Here is a 21,103-nt window from a genome sequence, read left to right on the forward strand (position 1 = left end):
ATATTTTTATTACGTAACGTTAATGACGAATTCTCACGGTGCACCCTCATAATAATAGAATGGTCAAGCCAGTAGTAGGATCCAGCCGGCACGCACCGGTTCCATAGAGCCGTTTCATAACATTTTATGAGATCCGCGAACCGGTTATCATTACTGGTTACTATCAATGACATTTTGTAATAGTACCGGCTGAAAATATGGCATTCGTGATAGAGCTGGCATACAAAAAAATTCAATCCGATCACTGGCTATCCCTACACAATGGTAATTAGAGCGCGACCGATTATATCGATTCGCCGATAATATCAAGTCGATATCACACTTTGAAAGAAATATCGGTATCGGCTATTGGATGCAATTTTGTGACGTCACAACATGGTGGTAGCAAGTCAAAAAACTATAATCCTTGACCGCTAGACTGGGAATATTGCTGTATTTCGCATATCTTACATTTTCAAGGTGTCCTGATGCCGCCTTACGTGGTTTATTTCATGTTCGAGAATTACAATGGCTTAGAAGCTGTTGAAATAAATACTCTGAAGTTTTGAAAATGCACCTTTCGAGGTAGATTCCACTTTATTTCAATATTGGTATTATCGGTGAAGGTGTTAGATATCAGTTTTGTCGGTATCGGCCCAAAAATCCAATATAGGTCGGGCTGTAATGGTAATCTTACCTGATTGTTTGGACATGACTTGACGAATGGGGGCGGAGAAGCGCCAGGTCATCTATACGCTAGGGTAGGGACAATTTCTCCTTTGTTAACCTGTTAACTCGAAATAAGGTCAACACTTTCTCTCTACCTCAATTATGACTTCAGTTTTACCAATAATGTGTCAATATGGGCTTATACTTTCGCCATGACCAAAGAAAGTATGACCAAAAACGCAGTGAACGGCGGTCGAAACACTAAAATGCGGGATGGATTGTCTCCCTAAGTCCCTAACTCGTCTAGATATAGTGGATATATTTATTCAATAATGACGTCATAGTGATTGATATTGACAGTTGAAAATGTAGGGTAAATATAGCTCCGTTGACGAAATATCTACGTACTATAGCTGTTGAACCGAATATTTTGAGCGATCCAACCATCCCAGATCCCATATCGTATACGTCCGCTATATCTGGTGGCAATCGTCTGTAGGCTTATACAACATGGTTTTTGGAAAGTATTTACACAATTATGGCATAATTATACAATAAAAAAAAACCTTTTTATTTCAAGGTCATATTTGTTTTAAATGCAACCCTAAATATATTGTTTGTTTGTTCGTTTGTTTGTTGGTGATATTCATGCTGTTTGTAGACTACAGTGGTCATTTACACCAGGCTGATATTTCTTATTTTGGATTCCGTAGCATGACGACTTGTAGCACGGCCCACTTCTATGCTTTTTAAGACTCCGCTCATGCGGTTGTGATGGCGAGTAGGCGCCTAGATAAACCTCCAACAGTTAGGTAGGAATTCTATTGTTGCTATCGGTGGGACTCGAACCCACAACTCATTGGTGTTGTAGCTGTGGATTATAGCACTATACCACCGCGCAATCTCGTCACCTATTGGATCTATTGTTGCTCAATGTCCAGAAATTGTCACCGAGCCAGGCCTTTGGTGCGTGTCAATATTTTATGATGTTCGTGGCGTTAATGGCACATACTAAATTTGTTTCATTACAGTCCCAATGCAAAATGTAAGAGCGCTTGATCGCAATTGCATAATTGACGTACATATCAACAATTATACAGAATATACATACACTGTTGCGCAATGTCTCGGTAATGCTCTGTCGGGAGCGGGAATTCCCAAACAGTGATAGTCAAAGATCTCTCTCTCAACGAGAATTGGCCACGTCGTCATACAAATGAGCTATAAGCATATCATGACGAACGCTCTTTTGTTATTATGCACTGTCGAGGCTTCCAGAACCTAACGAACACAATGCCATAATCTCAGCCCTCCGTTTGATTACTATTTTGTTGGTACATGGGGATTCCCGATTTTTTCACCTGGTTTATATATATTCAGCAGGTTACTGATAGAGCATTCATTTGTCTATTTGTCATATGCAAGAAAGCAACATGAAGATTACTATCATATCTCTGACTGGCCAAAGAATACAACTCGATGTACACCAAGGTGACAAAGTTGTAGATTTGAAAAAAAGATTAGCTCTATCTCAGAATGTTGGCATCGACCAAATCAAGCTGATATTCAATGACGTAGCAATGACAGACGACGAAAACACAATGTCAAGTTACGGTCTCGTGGAGGGCAGTGAGATTCAGATGGGTATTGATCAGAGCTCGACCATCAAGATTACGGTGGATCTCCTCGACGGGGTCCGGCAAGTCTTCACAATCGACTGTAACGGACAGGTCCAAACGTTGAAGTCGAAAATAAAAGACCATACACGGATTCCTGTAGATGTGATCGATCTGTTCTTTGAAGGAAAACCAATTTCATGCGGAAAGCTCACTCATCACTCCATAAGAGATGGGTCAACACTGCAGATGAAGTTAAAGAAAATTCAGGTCACTGTGACTACGCTTGATCAGAAGAAACTGAACATGGAAATCTCCCACACGGAAACTGTCGATGATTTCAAATCCCGTCTGTATCAGGAGACTAGGGTACCGGTTTCGCAGCAACGCTTGATATGCAACGGGCACCAGTTCAACACAGGACTCATGGTGGACTATGACATTCGCACCGGGAGCATTATTAACATGGTGGGGCGCCTCAGGGGAGGATAATATAACTGCCGATGAATACCGTACACAGATCTACGTTAATTTTTTCCACTACGTTATTTGTATTGCCATCTTTCTTTGCGTGTAAAATTATCTGGTGACTGTTCGCATCAGTTATAATACATTTATTTCGTTTACGCTATCGCATTATATTTACGGCAGTTATATCAAGTTATTTCAGCGCTAGAATGATTCGCAATGACTCGTGAGCGAAATAAGGTAACGAGAAAGACAACGCACAAGCCTATATGTATGGCAATGGATTGTGAAAGTCGTCCAAGGTCATCCAACGAAATGTGTGTCGATACCGCGAAAAGAAACGCATAACCACTATACCTCTTCAGTCCAGTGGCGTAGCAGCCACCTGGCGGTTCTGGCTCTGCGCCAGGGGCGGCAGGCTCCAAGGGGGCGGCAAAATGAAGCTGCACAGTGAGAGAGATTATTTTCTTTTTCGCCTGCACAACCGAGATGTTTAGGCGACGGAGATGCGATACGGACTTCATAGTAAGATCAACTAGTCGGAACCCCCGTTTTTTCCTCCTCCGTCATTGCTGACCGCCTAGCGGGATAACCGCCGATACCAGTTTTCGAGTCATTGGCCTGACCAGGCCGGGGACCGAACCCACGACCTACCGATCAAGAAGCCGTACGCATCACGATTACACTATCTCGCTCCGCACAGTGTACACAGCCGGCTAAAAGAAACGTAATTGGTAGTCCTATAGCTGGCGTCCCGTGAGCTAAAATTTAATCAAGCAGGTCTCAATCGTCGCGCTGATTCCGAAAACACGAATTAATATGTTGACATGGCAATGGAACCACTCCGAAATAGCCGCCAAGGCCGATCGTTCGATTGTACTCGAGACCCGTTTTGAGTTGGCAACCACTGGCATAAGCGGTGTCTTACAAGCCTGGAATTGTGCCGTGCTACATGTCGGTAGTTACGGAATCACAAATAAGAAATATCAGCCTGGTGTAAATGACCATTGTAGTCGACAAACACTATGATTACCACAAACGACATTAGGGTTGAGTAGGCTACATGGTAAATGCGGATAATGCGAGTCTTCTCGCTTCTCGCTTGGACCGGTCCTTTTCACCTTATATGTCAACGACATTTTTGAAACCTCCTCATTGAACACCACACTGTTCGCTGATGATACTCACCTCCTCTCTTCCGCATCTTCGACGGCAGAGCTGGATGCCCTGACTGGTGACCAAATGCCCAAAAGTCCATGAGTGGACGGCCCAGAACAACCTTTGCATAAACGCCTCGAAATCGCAATTGCTGACAGTAAATTCAAAAAATAACCTAACCGTTAATATCGCTGGTCAGCCCGTTTCCGACACAGATAATGCCAAATATCTCGGAGTTTTACTGGACTCGAACATGTCCTGGAAGAGTCATATTCAGTCCCTAGAAACTAAATTATCACCGAAGTGCGGCCTGTTCTACAGCCTTGGACGCTTCATGCCTGCATGGGTTCTTCTGATACTCTTTAAATCCTTAATCCAATCGAAGTTACATTATGGCATCCTCTGTTGGGGGGCTGCCAGTAAAACTGCACTCAAGCCACTGCAGAAACTACAGCATAAAGTACTCCGAATCATAGCTAGGGCCCCAAAGGGGCCTGGCTGCCCATCCAATAAGTCGCTGCTGAAGAGATTCGGCGTCCTAAACATAGAAGATATGCGGAAACTAGAAATCGCCAAGTTTACGTATCAGTTTCACTGCGGTCGTTGCCCCGAATATTTCAATGACTTCTTTACCTCTGAATCAAAAGCGCACAAGTACAACACACGCGCGTCCACGTCGTCCAAATATCATATGATCGACCGAAAAGATCATCGCTCCATCAAATATGCCGGACCTGATGTGTGGAACAGTATCCCGCCGGCCATCCGACAGTCGACGAGCATGTCCACATTTAAGTCGAAATACAAGCAATTACTACTAAATAAATACAGTCCATCCTCAAGATTACCGGACCACGACTGACCTATCGATCTCGCTTCCCATGACATGCCGCCCTATTTCTTGTCGCATTCTTTTTTTCTATACTATCTTCTTTACTTTCATTCAGTGTGCATGCCTCCTCTTTACATCGCCTAGGCCAAGGTGGGTGTCAGATTCCATAGACTACTTCTTGTCGCTTCGACATCTTCCTGTCTTTTCATTGTATCGCATTTTTGTGGTGTATTGAACTGATAAAATTGCTAATAAACCAATGATGATGATGATTGTACGAACTTACGCGTAAGCTCCACTATCGCACGCTGCGCATGCGCAATTGCGCAAACACTACACGTATATAATAACATACACTCACTAAAATTGGACCTAGCATGGCCTACTAGTAGGCCATGGACCTAGTAAGCAAGTAGTGGGGAATCTCGACAGACTAGGGCCGCGGGCCACATTATCTTGTAAGACGGAAAACAGTCCGCGGGCCGGACAAAATCCCTTCGCGGGCCGTATGTTGCCCGCCCATGACTTAAGAGATATGTTTGGATTTTTGAATTCCCACGCGCTGCTGCAAAGCGAAATTGACAATTTATTCACCATCGCTTTTAGAAGCAATTCTTGGAGTTAGCTGCGAATATTGTCACGCCTTATGGCTGTCTTATACCTACAAATTAGGGATCATATCTATCAGAAGATTTCTAGCTTTTCGTACAAACCAATATGAGGCCTCTAGGACGTACACAAATTAAGTTATGATCATATGAAGTTGTTCAACTTGAGATTTTAAATGGGTCAAGAGGCTGGTGCGGAGCAGTGAAACCACGTATGATCATAGTGCAACAGCGTTTGATGTTTTACCGCGGTTAGTTAATGCAAAGCTACTTGATTCGACACGATATTTAGGCTCGTGCTCGTGTCTGAAACTTTATCTGACCGTTGGTGTTTCAATTGCGAGCTGCGTGAGGAGCTTCTCAGAGCTCAAACTGATTAAGTCTTATTTACGTTCTACCATGAATGATGATCGGCTATCAGCTCTATCCATTCTGTCTACAGAAAGAGACTACGTTCAAAAACTCGAATTTGAGGGTATTATCGCTGATTTTGTTTGAAGCGGCTATTGATTTCTACAGGGTTGGTTCGATTGGTTTGAAATAAGGACAGATTTGTTTGAAATGAGGAGAGTCTCATGTTTGAAATGAGGATAGTCATGTCAGAAATAAGGATAGTCATGTTTGAAATAAGGATAGTCGCTATATTCACTATAAAGTCAGTTGCAGTACCAGGCACGACTTCCCAGTGGTAACCCAGTCCGAATACATCCCAGACATGATGTCCGAACACGCCCCAGACACGATGTCCGATTGGCAGCACAGGCCGAACACACCCCAGACATGATGTCCAAACACGCCCCAGACACGATGTCCGATTGGCAGCACAGGCCGAACACACCCCAGACATGATGTTCAAACACGCGCCAGACACGATGTCCGGGTATCAACGCAGGCCGAACACGCCCAAGACACCATGTCCGGATGGCAGCACATGCCGAACACACCTCAAACATGATGTTCGAACACGCCCCAGACACGATTCCCAGTGTCAACACAGGCCGAACACACCCCAGACATGATGTCCGAACACGCCTCAGACACAATGTCCGAGTGTCAACACAGGCCGAACACGCCCAAGACACCATGCTGAATGGCAACACAGACCGAACACGCCCCAGATACGGTGTCCGAGTGTCATCTCAGTCTGAACACAAACCAGACACCATGTTTGAATGGCCGAACACACCCCAGACATGATGTCCGAACACGCGCCAGACACGATGTCCGATTGGCAGCACAGGCCGAACACACCCCAGACATGATGTCCAAACACGCCCCAGACACGATGTCCGAGTATCAACACAGGCCGAAGCCGCCCTAGACACTATGTCCGAATAACATTACAGACCGAACACGCCCCAGACACGATATCCGAGTGTCAACTCAGTCCGAACACAACCCAGACACCATGTTTGAATGGCCGAACACGCCCTTGGAAAACGATTGATAAGATGCTTGAATCGGGACGGCAGAGTTTGGCGATTGAATATAATGCTGACGTTCCAATGTAAGCTTTGCGGAAGTACGAAGAGTCATATACATTTACAGAATTGCAGTCAGAAGACAGAACATTCGAAACTGTTACCCAATGGTTATTGTTGATGTTCAGTATTTGAACGAATTTCGATTTGGGAGTGTATGACGGCGCGTTTCCAGGAATGTAGCAGCTGCTGCTGACCAGACCGTCCACAGTCGGAAAATCCAAAGACAACCTCCACATACAATGATCGATTATATCGCTGTTTAGCCATAGATCCGATTCTAGAATTCGCTTGTTTCGCGAGCCAATAGTCGCTAAATGAGGAGAGACAGTTCTTTTAGCAACAAAGCGATGAGAAAGAGGCCGACAGTTATGCGATACAACAGATCGAACAGAAAGACCGGGCTTGTTCTTATCGACACCGCGTAGTGCTTTTTTTGGAGCCTGAAAGTATTTGCCGATGTGTCGATTCGGAGGATCATTTCTAAAGGAATTTTTCCACACTTCCACTTCTTCTGGGGGGGTATTAATTGATTCTGGCAACTTGCCCTTCATGGGATGATTAGCAAATCTGTTCAAATTATCGTAAAATTCTCGAATCAAGGCGGTGTGCAATTCGTCATAGACCATTGCAACTTGATCCAGCTTTTCGTATCGACGGCCGTCCAGGCGCGAACGCTTGAGTTCCTGATTGGATTTTTCCATGCTACCAGACGTTCGGCAATCGCGCGTTAAATTCTGATATGGGCTGGATTCCAAAGATTTGAAAAAGGTGTCATATGCTGCGTAGGTGAGGTTACTCCCAAAACGGCCCAGATTCCCAGTGAGTAAGCTCGTTATGTACGGAATCCTTGGAAGAAAATTCTTCTTGAAAGAAGCAACCATTTCAGGCATGCAGTACCTATTTTTGCCAGCGGGTACTAGAGATTCCACCTCAGCCATAGCCCGTGAAATTACAGTTTCCAAAACTCCCACGAAGAGATTGACTCCGGTCGACTCATCGCCAGCTTCGTCAAACATATCATCGGCATTTTCAGTAGAGCAAAATTTGTTATCTTCGCGTGTTATTTTACCGAGAAAAAAATGCAAAGATTTGTCCGCAGCAGTCTCGTTATTGGTGTTCAATAAGATAGTGAGATGATGTATATGAAGCAATATGAAGTTCCAATCAGAAGATTCAACGAGCAATCCAAAAATATACATCATCTCCTGAAACCTGCATTTATTGTTTGAGCATAAGGTCTTGAAATTTTTGATTACGTGACTTGCACACAATTTGAGAAATGTTTTTTTCAAATCATTCCCAGTGGCTGTCCCGGATATAACCCTATAGCAGCGCTGAAGATAGAACTCAACGGACTCTTCCATGAAATTGCCCAAAATCGAGGTTATCAATACTACGCTTCCATCGCAGATGAAAAGCCGCGCAGCGGTAGGGCCACGAAACACGTCCTTTTCGTCACAGCGAAATTGAAAAAGGAAGTTGCTGACCGTGGCTATGTTGTGTCGATTACTCAAAAGAGAGGCAAGAGCAATTGGAGATTTCCCTTTTACAGGGTGCCTAACAACCAACTCATACATATAAAATGTTCCTTGTACTGCTCTATCGGTTGATGATATCAAAACCCCACAACAGAATCATTTTATAATGATTTTAGACGAATTCATCAACGTATATATATAAAATGACCAATTTCGAATTCTAAGGTGGGGAGGGGCATGGTGGATTTGACCCCATATCGGAATCACCAAAACATACCAGAAAAAATTATTTCATGCGGAGCACACGATTCCGAGTTTGTATTTCTATATGGGGCGCGTCATTTTTCTCCGCTGTTCGCATCTGTACTGTGGTGCTCTGATTGCAAAAGACGCAATACTGAAATGGAAAATGAAGACGCATTGAATCGCACGTAGCGCGAAGAAAATTTCCCGATTTATTAAAATCTCTCAAACATTCGGAAGTCAATTCGCAAATTCAATTTGCATGTCGACCGCCGCCAACACATACTAATTGAATTACGTGTCGACGGCCGCATAGAATTCCTTCTACGGCCGCAGGTTTGCCAACCCTGCTGTAATATGTCATAACAACCGGTGCAATACCTCCTCTATCACGGTTACTGAATATATTTCCATAATTGCTGCTGTTCGAAATGTCCTTAGTCATTATGCGTTGTCGCGAAGACCAATGATATATATACATTGCAAAGACGTATCTCCAATTCCGGAAGTAGCCACCCCCGATGAACTGCTAAAAGTATGATGTGAGTCTTCGACCAGGTATACTTTCTGAAACTACTTACTTGAGTAACCTACTTTTCATACCTTAATTTTCTACTTACAATTGAAGTGGTTTTCTCGTGTCTTGTAATTGAGTAGAGCTTTACGACAATATACACTTCTAGATGAGTAACAATGCTGACTATATTGGTCACGTCTACTAACTATAGATACAAATTTTTTCTCAAATGTTGCACAATATATAGGTGGCAATGAAAAAAGTCGCAGGCTAGTTAATACATAAGCGTTATTAATTCACTAACGAACAGCTCTTTAATAAGAATCGATATCCCTATATGGCTAGCGTAGTACCCATGTAATGCCCCAAGAGAGATACTCTATGATCGATCGTGTGACTTTCTATTGAAACTGTTCAAAAAGGCTATACGCTACAAGCTACAGCATATGTTTGCAGAGTGTACGATACTAACCCGCCTACGCACAACGAACCCCTTTCATTATTTTGCATGGTCACACCAACACATAAAGCAATACAACACCAAACCTTGAGTTTTGTCAGCCAATAGTCAGAACCACAAGGTACATTACATGATTATATTTATTACACCGCTATAAATAAATATTATACGATCTGATGACCTCACGATCTACCATAGAAATGATAGAATATGTTTGAAAACTTGGATATAGCGAAAATGGTATTTCAGCATGAAGATATGTATTGTTCCGCTAAACGGCTGAACGGACAGAATTTGACATTCGGGGTACGTCAAGGTGACAGTGACAAATTCGTTCTGTCAGTAATAACGAAGACACACACTTGGTCACGTGATACAAGCTACTACAGTCATGGTTTTCATTGCGTGAAAGAAGGTTAAAATCATTTCCTGTTAGATGCATAGGGCTGGGTTCAATGATACGTGTGCGCGAATCCGAAACTAGCAGTAAACTGAAGGACAACGAGGAAAAATGCAACCCGACTCCAATGAGAGTATTTTTGTTTGATTTAGTTGTACACCCAGAGCCATTAAACTCAAAAATGTTCTACAATGCAATCAGCTACGCCAGGGGTGACCAACCTGCGGTCATGGACACGTAATTCTAATAGTATGTGTTGACGGCCGTGCACATGAAAATTTAATATACGAATTGACTCCTAAATGTTTAAGAGATTTTAATCAAAAAATGTTGCGCTCCATATAGAAGTATCAACTTGGAATCGTGTCTTCCTCACGAAAGAAATTTGTTTCTGGTGCGTTTGGGCAATTTCAATATCTTTCCACTATACCGACAATCCTGATGGGAGGTCAAGAAATAACAGCAGGCAAAAAAGTGACTAATTACAATTGGCCCATCCGAAGATACATCATCATTTATAACTTGCCCCAAATTTTCGAAAACACACCCTCCATCAACTGTACCGGAAAATCTGATCACATGGGCCGAGACAGGATACATGTTTGATGAGAATATGTGAATATGTCTGATCCAATAATATATTCATATCATGAGCTGACCAGTCGCGATTTCGGTGCGTATAGTAAGCCGATATAAAGAAATGGATTCGTCCGGACCTCACCAAAAATCGACATCGACAGCTTAAAGTGAGTATTTCGCGTCCTATTTGTTCAGTACGAACGTTGCCCTGGAATGCGGTCGTAGACTACATGACTAATCGAAATGCGGCCGTGAATACCAAAAAGGTTGGCCACCCCTGAGCTACGCAATCATTTCGTGATAGGAATGGATTGATTATTCGGTAAGGAATTTCTAATTGGAATATAGCCTGAATACTGCGTACAGTTGGCTACGTAATGCATCAATCGTTTCAACACTACGCAGGAGTTGCCTTCTAAACCTAAACCGCTCCCATATGCTCGCACCGAGCAATTTTATAGCCAGCACCCCAATCGCCCATTGCATGGCCAGCGGCCCCTTCACGCTAGCGAACGCCCCCAGGGGGCGCTGGCGCCAGCTTTGGGAGCCAGCGCCGTTGTTAAATTATTCGGTATTCGGTACTCGATACAACCAGTGACATTATTTCGCTGTATATCGCAGTCATCACCACCCATGCTGTTTCCCGCGCATAGCCGAGCATAGTTGGTAAAGGCCGCCTAAATCTCTAAATGTTTTTCAGTAGTTGCTACACCTATCCTTAGTCACTCATCGCCAGTTTGAACTTTCCATTCATGTAGCCGCATGAAAAGCCGCTAAATATAGGGATAAAATTGCTACATTGCCAACACAGGTCACCGTGAGTTGATGCTCTTACTAACCATTGCTTATGCTCATTGCTCCTGTTATTTTCATAACCCTCGGATCTCAACTTGGTTATACGGATCATGACTTCTCCTACATCGCTCTCGGTCTCCTCAAGTCACATATCACGTCGCAAGAATATACAATATTCAGATTAGATTTGATGGTATATGTGGGAAACAAGTACAGTCGAAACAACTTTCGTAAAAATAAAGCACACATCAGACATCAAGCATGCACAGTGCACACATCACATTATGCAACCACATAGCCACTGTTTTCGGGTACCAAAATATTCGCTGCTATCGCATTTCGGAAGTACAGAACAAAATGCGCGAACGCGAGCATGGGCACTGGGCAGCCAATCTACTCGGTAATTTCGTATATACGATATGGTGATCATGTTCTACCCAGACGCATTCACTAATTGGCACTATACGGGATCTATTTACTCATAAAGGACTCGCAAAGATAAGAAAAGAATTAGTACATATTACGACGCGTAATGGTATGAATGAGATTTTTACAATAAAATCGATTTATGTATAGTTAGCTATTATATCCATGTAATTAATTTCCTAGTCAATGGCTCGAGAATAAGGACATATTCACTTAAACGCGATCATAGCACCAGGACGGGTATTCCCAAGAGCCATGCTCAAAATGCTCATTATTAATCATTAATCAATGATAGGTCTTGTGACTTTCTAACACGCCACGCATGCATGAGTGTTGCACATAGCATAATATTTACACGCCTACGCATCGCAAAGTCTATCTTGTCGAGACCTTCCCCATAACTTTTAATATGTATATTCTGGATTTTACAGAGCATGTAAGGTCCCAGCTGGAGGGTATATGATGAGGGTATGCATGACACCAACATAATCATAAGGTGGATTTCCATGTCATTTGCTTCCCTACAATGTAGCAATGCAATAGCGGTTTTAGGCGAGTGCCATGAAACAGATTTGAGAAACCGGCTATCGTATTCAAGCAGTAGCATTAGTCGGGAATCGGAATGAAGGTAAACATTCAAGCCATGAACGATCACGAGTTTAATTTTGAGGTACGTCAAGGAGACACGGTCGGGGATATGAAGCAAAAATTAGCTATATCTCAGCATGTGGGCAGCGACCAGATCAAGCTAATGTTCCAAAACAATCCGATGGATGATGATAACAACACAGTGTCTTCTTACGATGTCAAGGAAGGCGACTGTATTTTTATGGTCACCGACTGCAATTCGCTAATCAAGGTAATGGTAGATGTTCAAGGAGGACAGTCGAGAGTTTTCACAGTCGACTGTAATGAGCGAATCGACCAGCTAAAAGCAAGAATACACAAGGAGGCTGGGTTTCGTGCGGACCTGATCGAACTGTTCCTTGGCGTAAATCAGATAGAGCGCGGAAAGCTGATGCATCACTCCGTCAAAAATGGGTCAAGACCGAAGCTAAGTATGAAGAGAATTCAAGTCACTGTGATTACGATTGACCAGAAGAGCCTGTCCATGGACATCACCCACACCGAAACCATCGAAAGTTTCATGTCTCGCCTACATGTTACCCCATCGCAATATCGCTTGATATGTAATGGAAAGCAAGTGCACATCGAGCGGATGGCGGACAATGACATTACCAACGGAGATACTATTTACATGGTCGCACGACTCAGAGGAGGATAATACCTGAAATTCTCTATTCGATGTGTGCTTTTGCAGTAATGAAGTGAATTTCTGCTCTCAAATCTCTCATATGCTTCGATTACCTCCATATTGTCTAATTCCTCCCTTTTAAATCGATTATTTTATGTATATAATAGGCCTATAGGTCTACATCGTGCGGTGTTCTAAACATACACGATAATACTTGTGAAAACTGCTCCAGATATCCATTCCCTTTATGTTCTGCCACGACCCGTTTCAATTATTGGCCAGAGGAATTTGGCTCAAATGTACAACAGAGAACCTTGTGTCCAAATTTCAGAAAGATTGCTTCATTAGGCTGTATGACTGATTTCACAGTTCTGTGGGTTGCTTAGCCCCTTAAACCCCGCGGATTGATACTGTTATATATACTGGCACTATGACATAAGCCAAAGAAATATTTCGGATTTGATATTAATTAAGTCCGTAAAAGTGTTCATAGTATTGTTATTTTACTAGTCAGATCTTTGTGGGGCGATTTTATCAATGGTATGGTATTTTCGTTGTATTTTTGATTAATGCTCTCCATGTGAGAAACTACTGTCCGTATTATATCATTTGAATAATACCGAATTCGTCAGTGGATTTGAAAATAAACCTGTTTTGTTATCAATACTTTCTAAAATGAATATACGACCATTACACTGTAATGTACCATTTTACTAATGTATACTATCGGCTATTACGATATTTTTGACGGGTAGCATAATATTTCCCAGCAGGGCGTATTTGGTCTACCGGCCACATCATGAATTCCCCATGGTCTAAATCAGCAGTGTCAAATACGCATCGCGCGAGATCATTTTGTGTTGTCGGCGTCGACATTTTCGATTTTGAAATATTCGACAATATCTAACTGCGGGAAGCGAGTGACGCTGTTGGTTAAGCCGTCATAGCCACGACACCAGTTCAAACCCCAGTTCTGCCTAACTTCTATGTGTCGAAGGTTTATCTGGGCTCCTCATCGCTAACCTCACTGCTATTCAGCCCAGCGTGAAGGTGAGCCGAGCCAAAAATCGGCAGTACGGGTGCATGAAAAACGGGGGAACATTTAAATAATTGCGGTTCGCATATCGAGGGAGAATGTTAAACTTACCACGTACTGCTGAGTATAGACTAATTCAACTTCTACTTCTACTTAACTGTTTGGTTTAGTCAAATCTGCTTGGTTTTTCCTCATTGTATTAGCAACGTTGAAGGGACTTTGGGGATAGGTTTAGATCAATTTTATGAGTGCAATATGTCATAACAACCGAAGAAATACTACCTTTACCACGGTGACTGAATATATGTTCCAAAATTGCAGCTGTTTGTAATGTCATTAGTCATTATGCGTCAGTCGCGAAGACCAAGGATATATACATATTCCGATGACGTATCTCCAATTCCGGAAGTAACAACCCGGGATTAGCTGCTAAAAGTATGCGATGATTCGACCAGATCTACTTTCTGAAAATACTTTATTGAATAGCCTACTTTTCATACCTTCATTTTCTACTTCCAATTAAAGTGGCGTTGACATGTTTTGCAATTGAGTGGAACTTTACGACATCTACTTCTACTTGAGGACCGATGCTGACCACTTTGACCAGATCTGCTAACGAGATGTAAATCCACTCTCCAATGTTGCACAGTATTCAGGCAGCAATGAAAAAAATTGCAGGACTAGTTAATACATAAGCGTAATTAATTCACTAACGAACAACGCTTTAATACGAATCGATCTCCTTATGGATGGCGTAGTACCCATGTAATTCCCCAGGAGCGATACTCAATGATCGATCGCGTGACTTCCTATTGAAACTGCTTACAAAGTCTACACGCTACAGCAAACATGTTTGCAGAGTGTACAATACTAACCCGCCTACGCATAACGAACACTCCTTTATCATTTTGCGTGACCACACTAACACATAAAGCAATGCAACACCATACCTTGTGTTTCGTCAACCAATATATTCAGAAGCACAACTGCAAGGGCGTAGCCAGAAAAAATATTTGGGAGGGGCGAAAAACTCGATGACGTTAATGAGCACCCCGCTTAAAGATAAGTAAAAATAGGTAACAACGATGGCCTTGGGTCCTTATTGGATGAGTAACACAACATCTGGGGCGACCGTATTACCTAGGTTATGGTTTTTGTACATGCATTCCACTCACAGACATAAAGTAATGTGATAATATATGATTGTGGAAATATCGGGCGTCAACAATTTTCAAATTTTTCATGGTTAATGAATGAAATTGATTCCTTATTGTTACGTGCATATTGCAAATACGCATGATTGTAATGACTCGAGTTGCGATTTTCTGATGACTTGACTTGACTCGAGTCAATTTCTCAAAACACAGAAAGGACTCAACTCCAGTCAATCTATGTAATGAATCGACTTGGGCTCAAGTCATTGCGCATGACTCGAGACTCAGGCGGCTAAGACCGACATTTCATTGTAATTTCGAAGAATAGTTAAGTAACCACACTATTGGTAGTTCGTACATTTGTAGTGGTACTTGAAAATGAGACTATAGAAACTGGTAAAAGTGAGAGAAAAATGTATATTATAAATGCGAACCGTTCGATATTACCGAACAGAGTTATAAAAATTGGGTCAAGTGTCAGAAAATATTCGGGTTTATTTCCGTATGAATGTAGTACTCAATTGTATATTGAAGCTCTGTACCTCCAAGAAGCTCTTCAAAGTGGATTGAACAAGATTTTAACTGAAAACTGAGCAGTCAACGCAATGACTTGGACTCGGACTCAAGTCATAATACTATGACTTGGACTCGACCCTCTGCTCACTGACTTGGACTCGGACTTGACTCGGTGGTGAAGTGAAAATGACTCGTCTTGATTCGAGTCAAAACTATAAAAGAGAGATTGACTTGTGACTTGGTTACAACCCTGCAACTACGTTTTAATCATCAGATTTACCGGTAAGACTGATATAAGTGGTGTCATCGAACATTCAGGGAGCACTTAATTATACATCTTGAACTATATGTTCATAGCACACGGCAAGACTATTTATGAATTTCTAAATGGTGTGGGCCGGGTGGGACAGTTGTCATTTATTGCTGTTACACTCCATGACTTGCGGAGAATGCTGCCACAATTCAAAACATCGCTCACGCGCAGGGCTGTACCCACGTAGCCAGAAAAAACTTTTTTTTTTGTGGGGAGGGGGGCAGTTTGTAATTAGTTTATGCAGCTCCCCCGTGGGAGCACCTCACAGAACTGTACATCCTTCCATTGCACATTTTCATCACTACCCTTTTATACATACAATTCTTAGACGCACGCACACACACATACACATACCCCATGGAAGCTCCCACTTGCCAACTATTACTTGTATTAGGCGATCGTTTAAAGGACGAGCCCAAATCGCTGACACTGACGAACAATCAGTGTGAATTTCGGGCCTATAGTCGCGCGGAGCGTAAATATTTTGGAATAAATGAAATAATTTGATCAATAATATCGGTGCGTGTATACGAGCAAGTGGTATCCATTCTTATTAATTACTCCGTTAAAGCACGGTTATTTAGTAACCTCTGGTAAAGATTGACGCTACTATTAAGATTGGAATCGCTAATACATACCAAACCAAATTAAAAAACTTCTTTGATCAGACTCGTGCGATTTCATATCAGCACTTTTTAACTGGTGGTGGTGGCGATATTTTCCTGTGTCGAACACATTTATGTTGAAGGCGTCTGATCACAGGAACAGATCATTAGGCGCCAGCCATTTAAGCACCCGAAAATCTATATCGAAGGCTTCGGAATACATGCGTCGTTTTTCTGGACGTCAATCATTTTGGAAGCGCACTTTGCGGAGTCGCGTGTATCAGCCTACTCTATGTGTCTTTGTGTGTCCCGGAACGGAAATTGCCGGCGATTAGGGCCCTTGCCCACACTCTCCTGTCGAGGCAGGGATTTCGTTTCGACATGGTGAAAACTGATTCTCCCCATCCTCACCATGCTGACAAATTATAGTCTGTTTGCGCTATCCGCCTAACTATCGAATCTCACAAGTTGCTTGGCTTTCTTTGTGGTGACGCAAGTATATTAACGTAAAATTGTTGTACACCCGAAGTAATTGTTACATTGTTCGAATGTTTGCATTCGATAGTTACATCGTGTATATCTACTGCAAAGGATAACAAATCATATAGACCAAATAAAATATAAAATGTCAAACTTTTTGCGTACCACTTGGAAAGGTCTCGCGGACAAGCACCACAGTTTGAGAACCACTGATGTAGCCGCATGAAAAGTCGCTAAATCTAGGGCCAAAACAGCGAAATTGCCAACACAAGTCACGATGAGTTGATGTTATCACTGCCCAATGCTTATGTTCATTGCTCATGGTATTAATCACACTCTGGGTCTTGACGTGGTCACATGAATCATGGCTGCTCTTACGTAGCTCTTGTACTCCTCAAGCCACGTAGCCGCATAAATATAGAATATTCAGAGTAGATTTGATAAGATGTGTCACACGCAGGTAGAGTCGAAACAATTTTTGTTAGTAAACCACGCACACATCAAGCGTACGCAGTTTACGCACATCGCATTATGCACCTACATATCTATTGTTTTCGATGTAAATATTCCTACTATTTATTTCGAAAGTACAAAAACGCTCAGACCTGAATTGCCGACATACCCGAATTTCGATATCAGTATGTTATGAAGCCTATATCGGATATAGTGATTACTGATTATGTTCTGGTTCTACACATACGTATTCGCTAGGTGGCACTATCATTAATCTATCCATATTCCATATCTATCTACAGAAACGGACTCACAATGACAGGCGGATGCCGCGGATCATGCTAGTGATGAGTTTTTACAATAAAATCGAATGTGTATAGTTAGCTACCATATCCAATATCCATGTAATTAATTCGCTCACCAACGGGGGTCGAGAATAAATTATATTCACTATTACAGGTAGCATAGTACCAGTACGGGGTATTCCCCAAGAGTGATGCTCATTGATCAATGACAGCATTGATTGGTCTTTTGTGTGATTTTCAAACATACCATACAACCATACACAACAAATATTACGCATTGCACAGAACATAATATTCACACGCCTATACGTTGTAAACGCTCTCTTGTCTTTTTGAGTTGTGGATTGAATGAACAAAACTCCCTTAACATTATATCATACAAGCTTCGGAACGCTTTCGGCCGCATTCAAGAGTTGCTGAACTCAGTATTGGCGAATGCGCCGCTAGGTTTAGTCGAATCTCACGTGTAATGTTATGAAATGAAACCATTATGGCGGTATAAAAATAGGTCACACAGGACATTTGCATCGAGAACGGTTGAGGTTTCCTCTGACCTTGGTCCCTAGCCTCTAACCTTTAATAAGCATATCCTGAATTTTACATAGAATGCAAAAGTGTGAGGCCTCATCTCGAAGGTACATGATTTCATAAGAGATGGCAAAGGAGGTGTGTCTAGATCTCTGCTTAGGGCCACCCACTTTTTACGTCGAAAATCTTGGCATCTCTCTCGTATGTCCGCCATGTGCATAATTCAATATGATTTCACCAAGCTTGCCTAGCGCTGGTCGATATAGCCAACACCATCTTCTCTCCTTGCATTGCACCATCTTAACCTAGATAGCCAAAGAATATTTCAGAACCTAACGCCAGCAGCATTACATCATCCAAGCTTGGATCAGGACACCAAAATATTCACGAGGTGAATTCCCGTGTGATTTTTTTCTTCGCCGCAGTATAAAAACAGCGCCCTTCTGCGGGTGCCGTCAGACAGATTTCAGAAACCGCTCTTCGACGAGGACCGTGCAAAATATAACAGAGAAACAGAATAATATTCAAGCAACAGCATCAGCCACGAATCAAAATGAAGATATACGTCAAGACCCTGAACGGGCAAACATTTCAATTCGAGGTACGTCAAGGCGACAAAGTCGGTGATGTGAAACAAAAGTTAGCGATATCCCAGCAAGTCGGCAGCGACCAGATCAAGCTGCTTTTCCAAAAGAAACCAATGGATAACGACGACAACACAGTGTCCCAATACGATGTCAAAGAAGGCGACACTATCCATATGGTCACCGACAACAACTCCCGTATCAATGTAACGGTTGAAATTCAGCCCGGGCAATCGAACATTTTTTCGGTCGACTGGAATGAGCAAGTCGACCAACTGAAAGCAAAAATACACAAGGAGACTGGGTTACGGGTGGACCTGATCGAACTGTCCTTTGGCGCGAAACAAATACAGGGCGGGAAGCTGATGCATCACTCCATCAAAAATGGGGCAACGCTGAAGCTAAGTATGAAGAGAGTTCAAGTCACTGTGACTACGCCTAACCACAAGAACCTGTCCATGGATATCTCCCACACGGAAACCGTCGAAAATTTCAAATCTCGTCTGCAAGGAGAAACTGGCTTAGTCGCTTCGCAGCAGCAGTTGATATGCAACGGGAAGCCACTGGCCAGTGGAGTCATGGTGAACTTGGGGTGCAATATCGTCGACGGGAGCATTATTAACATGGTGGGACGAGTACGAGGAGGATAATACCGCCGTCCAATGTACATTTTATGTAGTAAAATGAAAGCGCGAAATCAAATATTATATGCTTGATGTGCCTGTTTCTTAATTATTATATTTGCTTCGTAATCCCATGTGACCGACCTTGGCCGCTCATGGCAATCTCGGGGCCAATAGGACCAGGTTTTGTGGCAGAAAAGGGTGATAAGTTATCTCCGACCCAGTATAGACTAAGAGCATATATCTTATACATGGATCAGATGCCAGACTCAATGCAGGTATTCTGGTCACTCAGTGACTGTAAGCAGGGAGTCTCAGATCAGTGCAAATTCTTTATATTGCGAATCAGATTTGAGTGAAGCATCTTGATCAATGTTATGGTGTGTTATTGTATTGTTGACTATGCTCTTGATGAGATATGAATGTCATTATTATGTTCAATTAGTCATATAATCTAAATAAATATACAAAGTATTGTGCGTTGTGATTGTGACCAATAATTTCAGAAATGACTGCATCAGAATGACTCGCGTAGTAGCCTACGTTGCGTATTAGGCGCGGTGTCGTATTCAAATATCAGAGACCGAATGACGCTTCAGCTCTACTAACGTAATCCAAAGACGAGTGAGATGTTCATTAAAAACGTAGACTCCCCGTGATGTGATTGCGTACAAATATTTTGTACAGTAATGAACTATGAGTAACAAGGAAGTTACAGAATAGTTGAAGAACAAAACAACTCGCCACTGCTGATGTCAGTCTCAAGTTTCTTTGCCAGCCGATTTGTTTGTTAACATCACGACAAGATCATCATCATAATATTTGTTGTACAAATACTAAATCGGCCCTTGATTCTTATTACCTACTCCGAAAGCACCGCTGCGTAGTTCGTTTTATTAACAATGCCTTCAGTTCAAAAACGTAACATGATGATAGGAAAGATATAGCAACAAAACAAAGCTTGGCAGAGAAGGTAGTTCTCTCTCACTGCAATTGCGTAACATATAGGCCTAGGACAAAGAAAATTCACCGGATGTGTATTATAGGAGAATGGGGATATAGAATGCTAGAGCATCTCCACATGCAAATAACCTCTCGATGATTCCCAAATTACGCTAGCAAGTTGGTGGCAGTAGCTTGAGGCATATCCACATTTCAATGGGCCAAACAGCATTAAGCATTATGTATGTTCGTGCATGCTTATGTATTGGAATTATACAGCAACAAAACCACTCCAAATATTCAAAATACCGAACCACAAAAGCTGATAACAATGTATAAGTTGGGGTTGGTTGTAGTACAAGGGATCGAACGTAAAGGCCCGTGAAGCAACGCTGAGTAAATGACAAAATGCTTGTAATATCCAGCACATTTCTATCAAATGAACAGATTTCTGAGAGTGAATACTTCCGCGTGAACAATTCTTCAACACAACAAATGTCGCACAATTGTTGAATGTTCACTTGCGACATCACAACCTTTCGACGACCATGGATTAGCAAGAATTCGACTGTGATATCGGCACTGAGAAGGTACAAA

The 21,103-nt window shown here is 42.3% G+C and overlaps 1 protein-coding gene across 1 annotated transcript; it reads right to left on the minus strand.

The window, feature by feature from the left end:
• Positions 1-3,843: 3,843 nt before the first annotated feature.
• LOC145457393 (uncharacterized) lies at positions 3,844-9,621 on the minus strand. Its single transcript, XM_080335594.1, has one exon. It carries the CDS (start codon positions 8,389-8,391, stop codon positions 6,709-6,711), a length of 1,683 nt encoding a protein of 560 aa, XP_080191720.1. The 5' UTR covers positions 8,392-9,621; the 3' UTR covers positions 3,844-6,708.
• Positions 9,622-21,103: the final 11,482 nt, after the last annotated feature.

The sequence above is a fragment of the Botryllus schlosseri genome, chromosome 15 (assembly GCF_051294905.1).
Source record: "Botryllus schlosseri isolate E-star chromosome 15, Bs_hap1, whole genome shotgun sequence".
NCBI lineage: Eukaryota > Metazoa > Chordata > Ascidiacea > Stolidobranchia > Styelidae > Botryllus > Botryllus schlosseri.

What these genes read in the sequence shown, in the direction of transcription:
- LOC145457393 (XM_080335594.1), bottom strand. Translation starts at nt 8,391, where the DNA reads ATGTATGAGTTGGTTGTTAGGCACCCTGTAAAAGGGAAATCTCCAATT.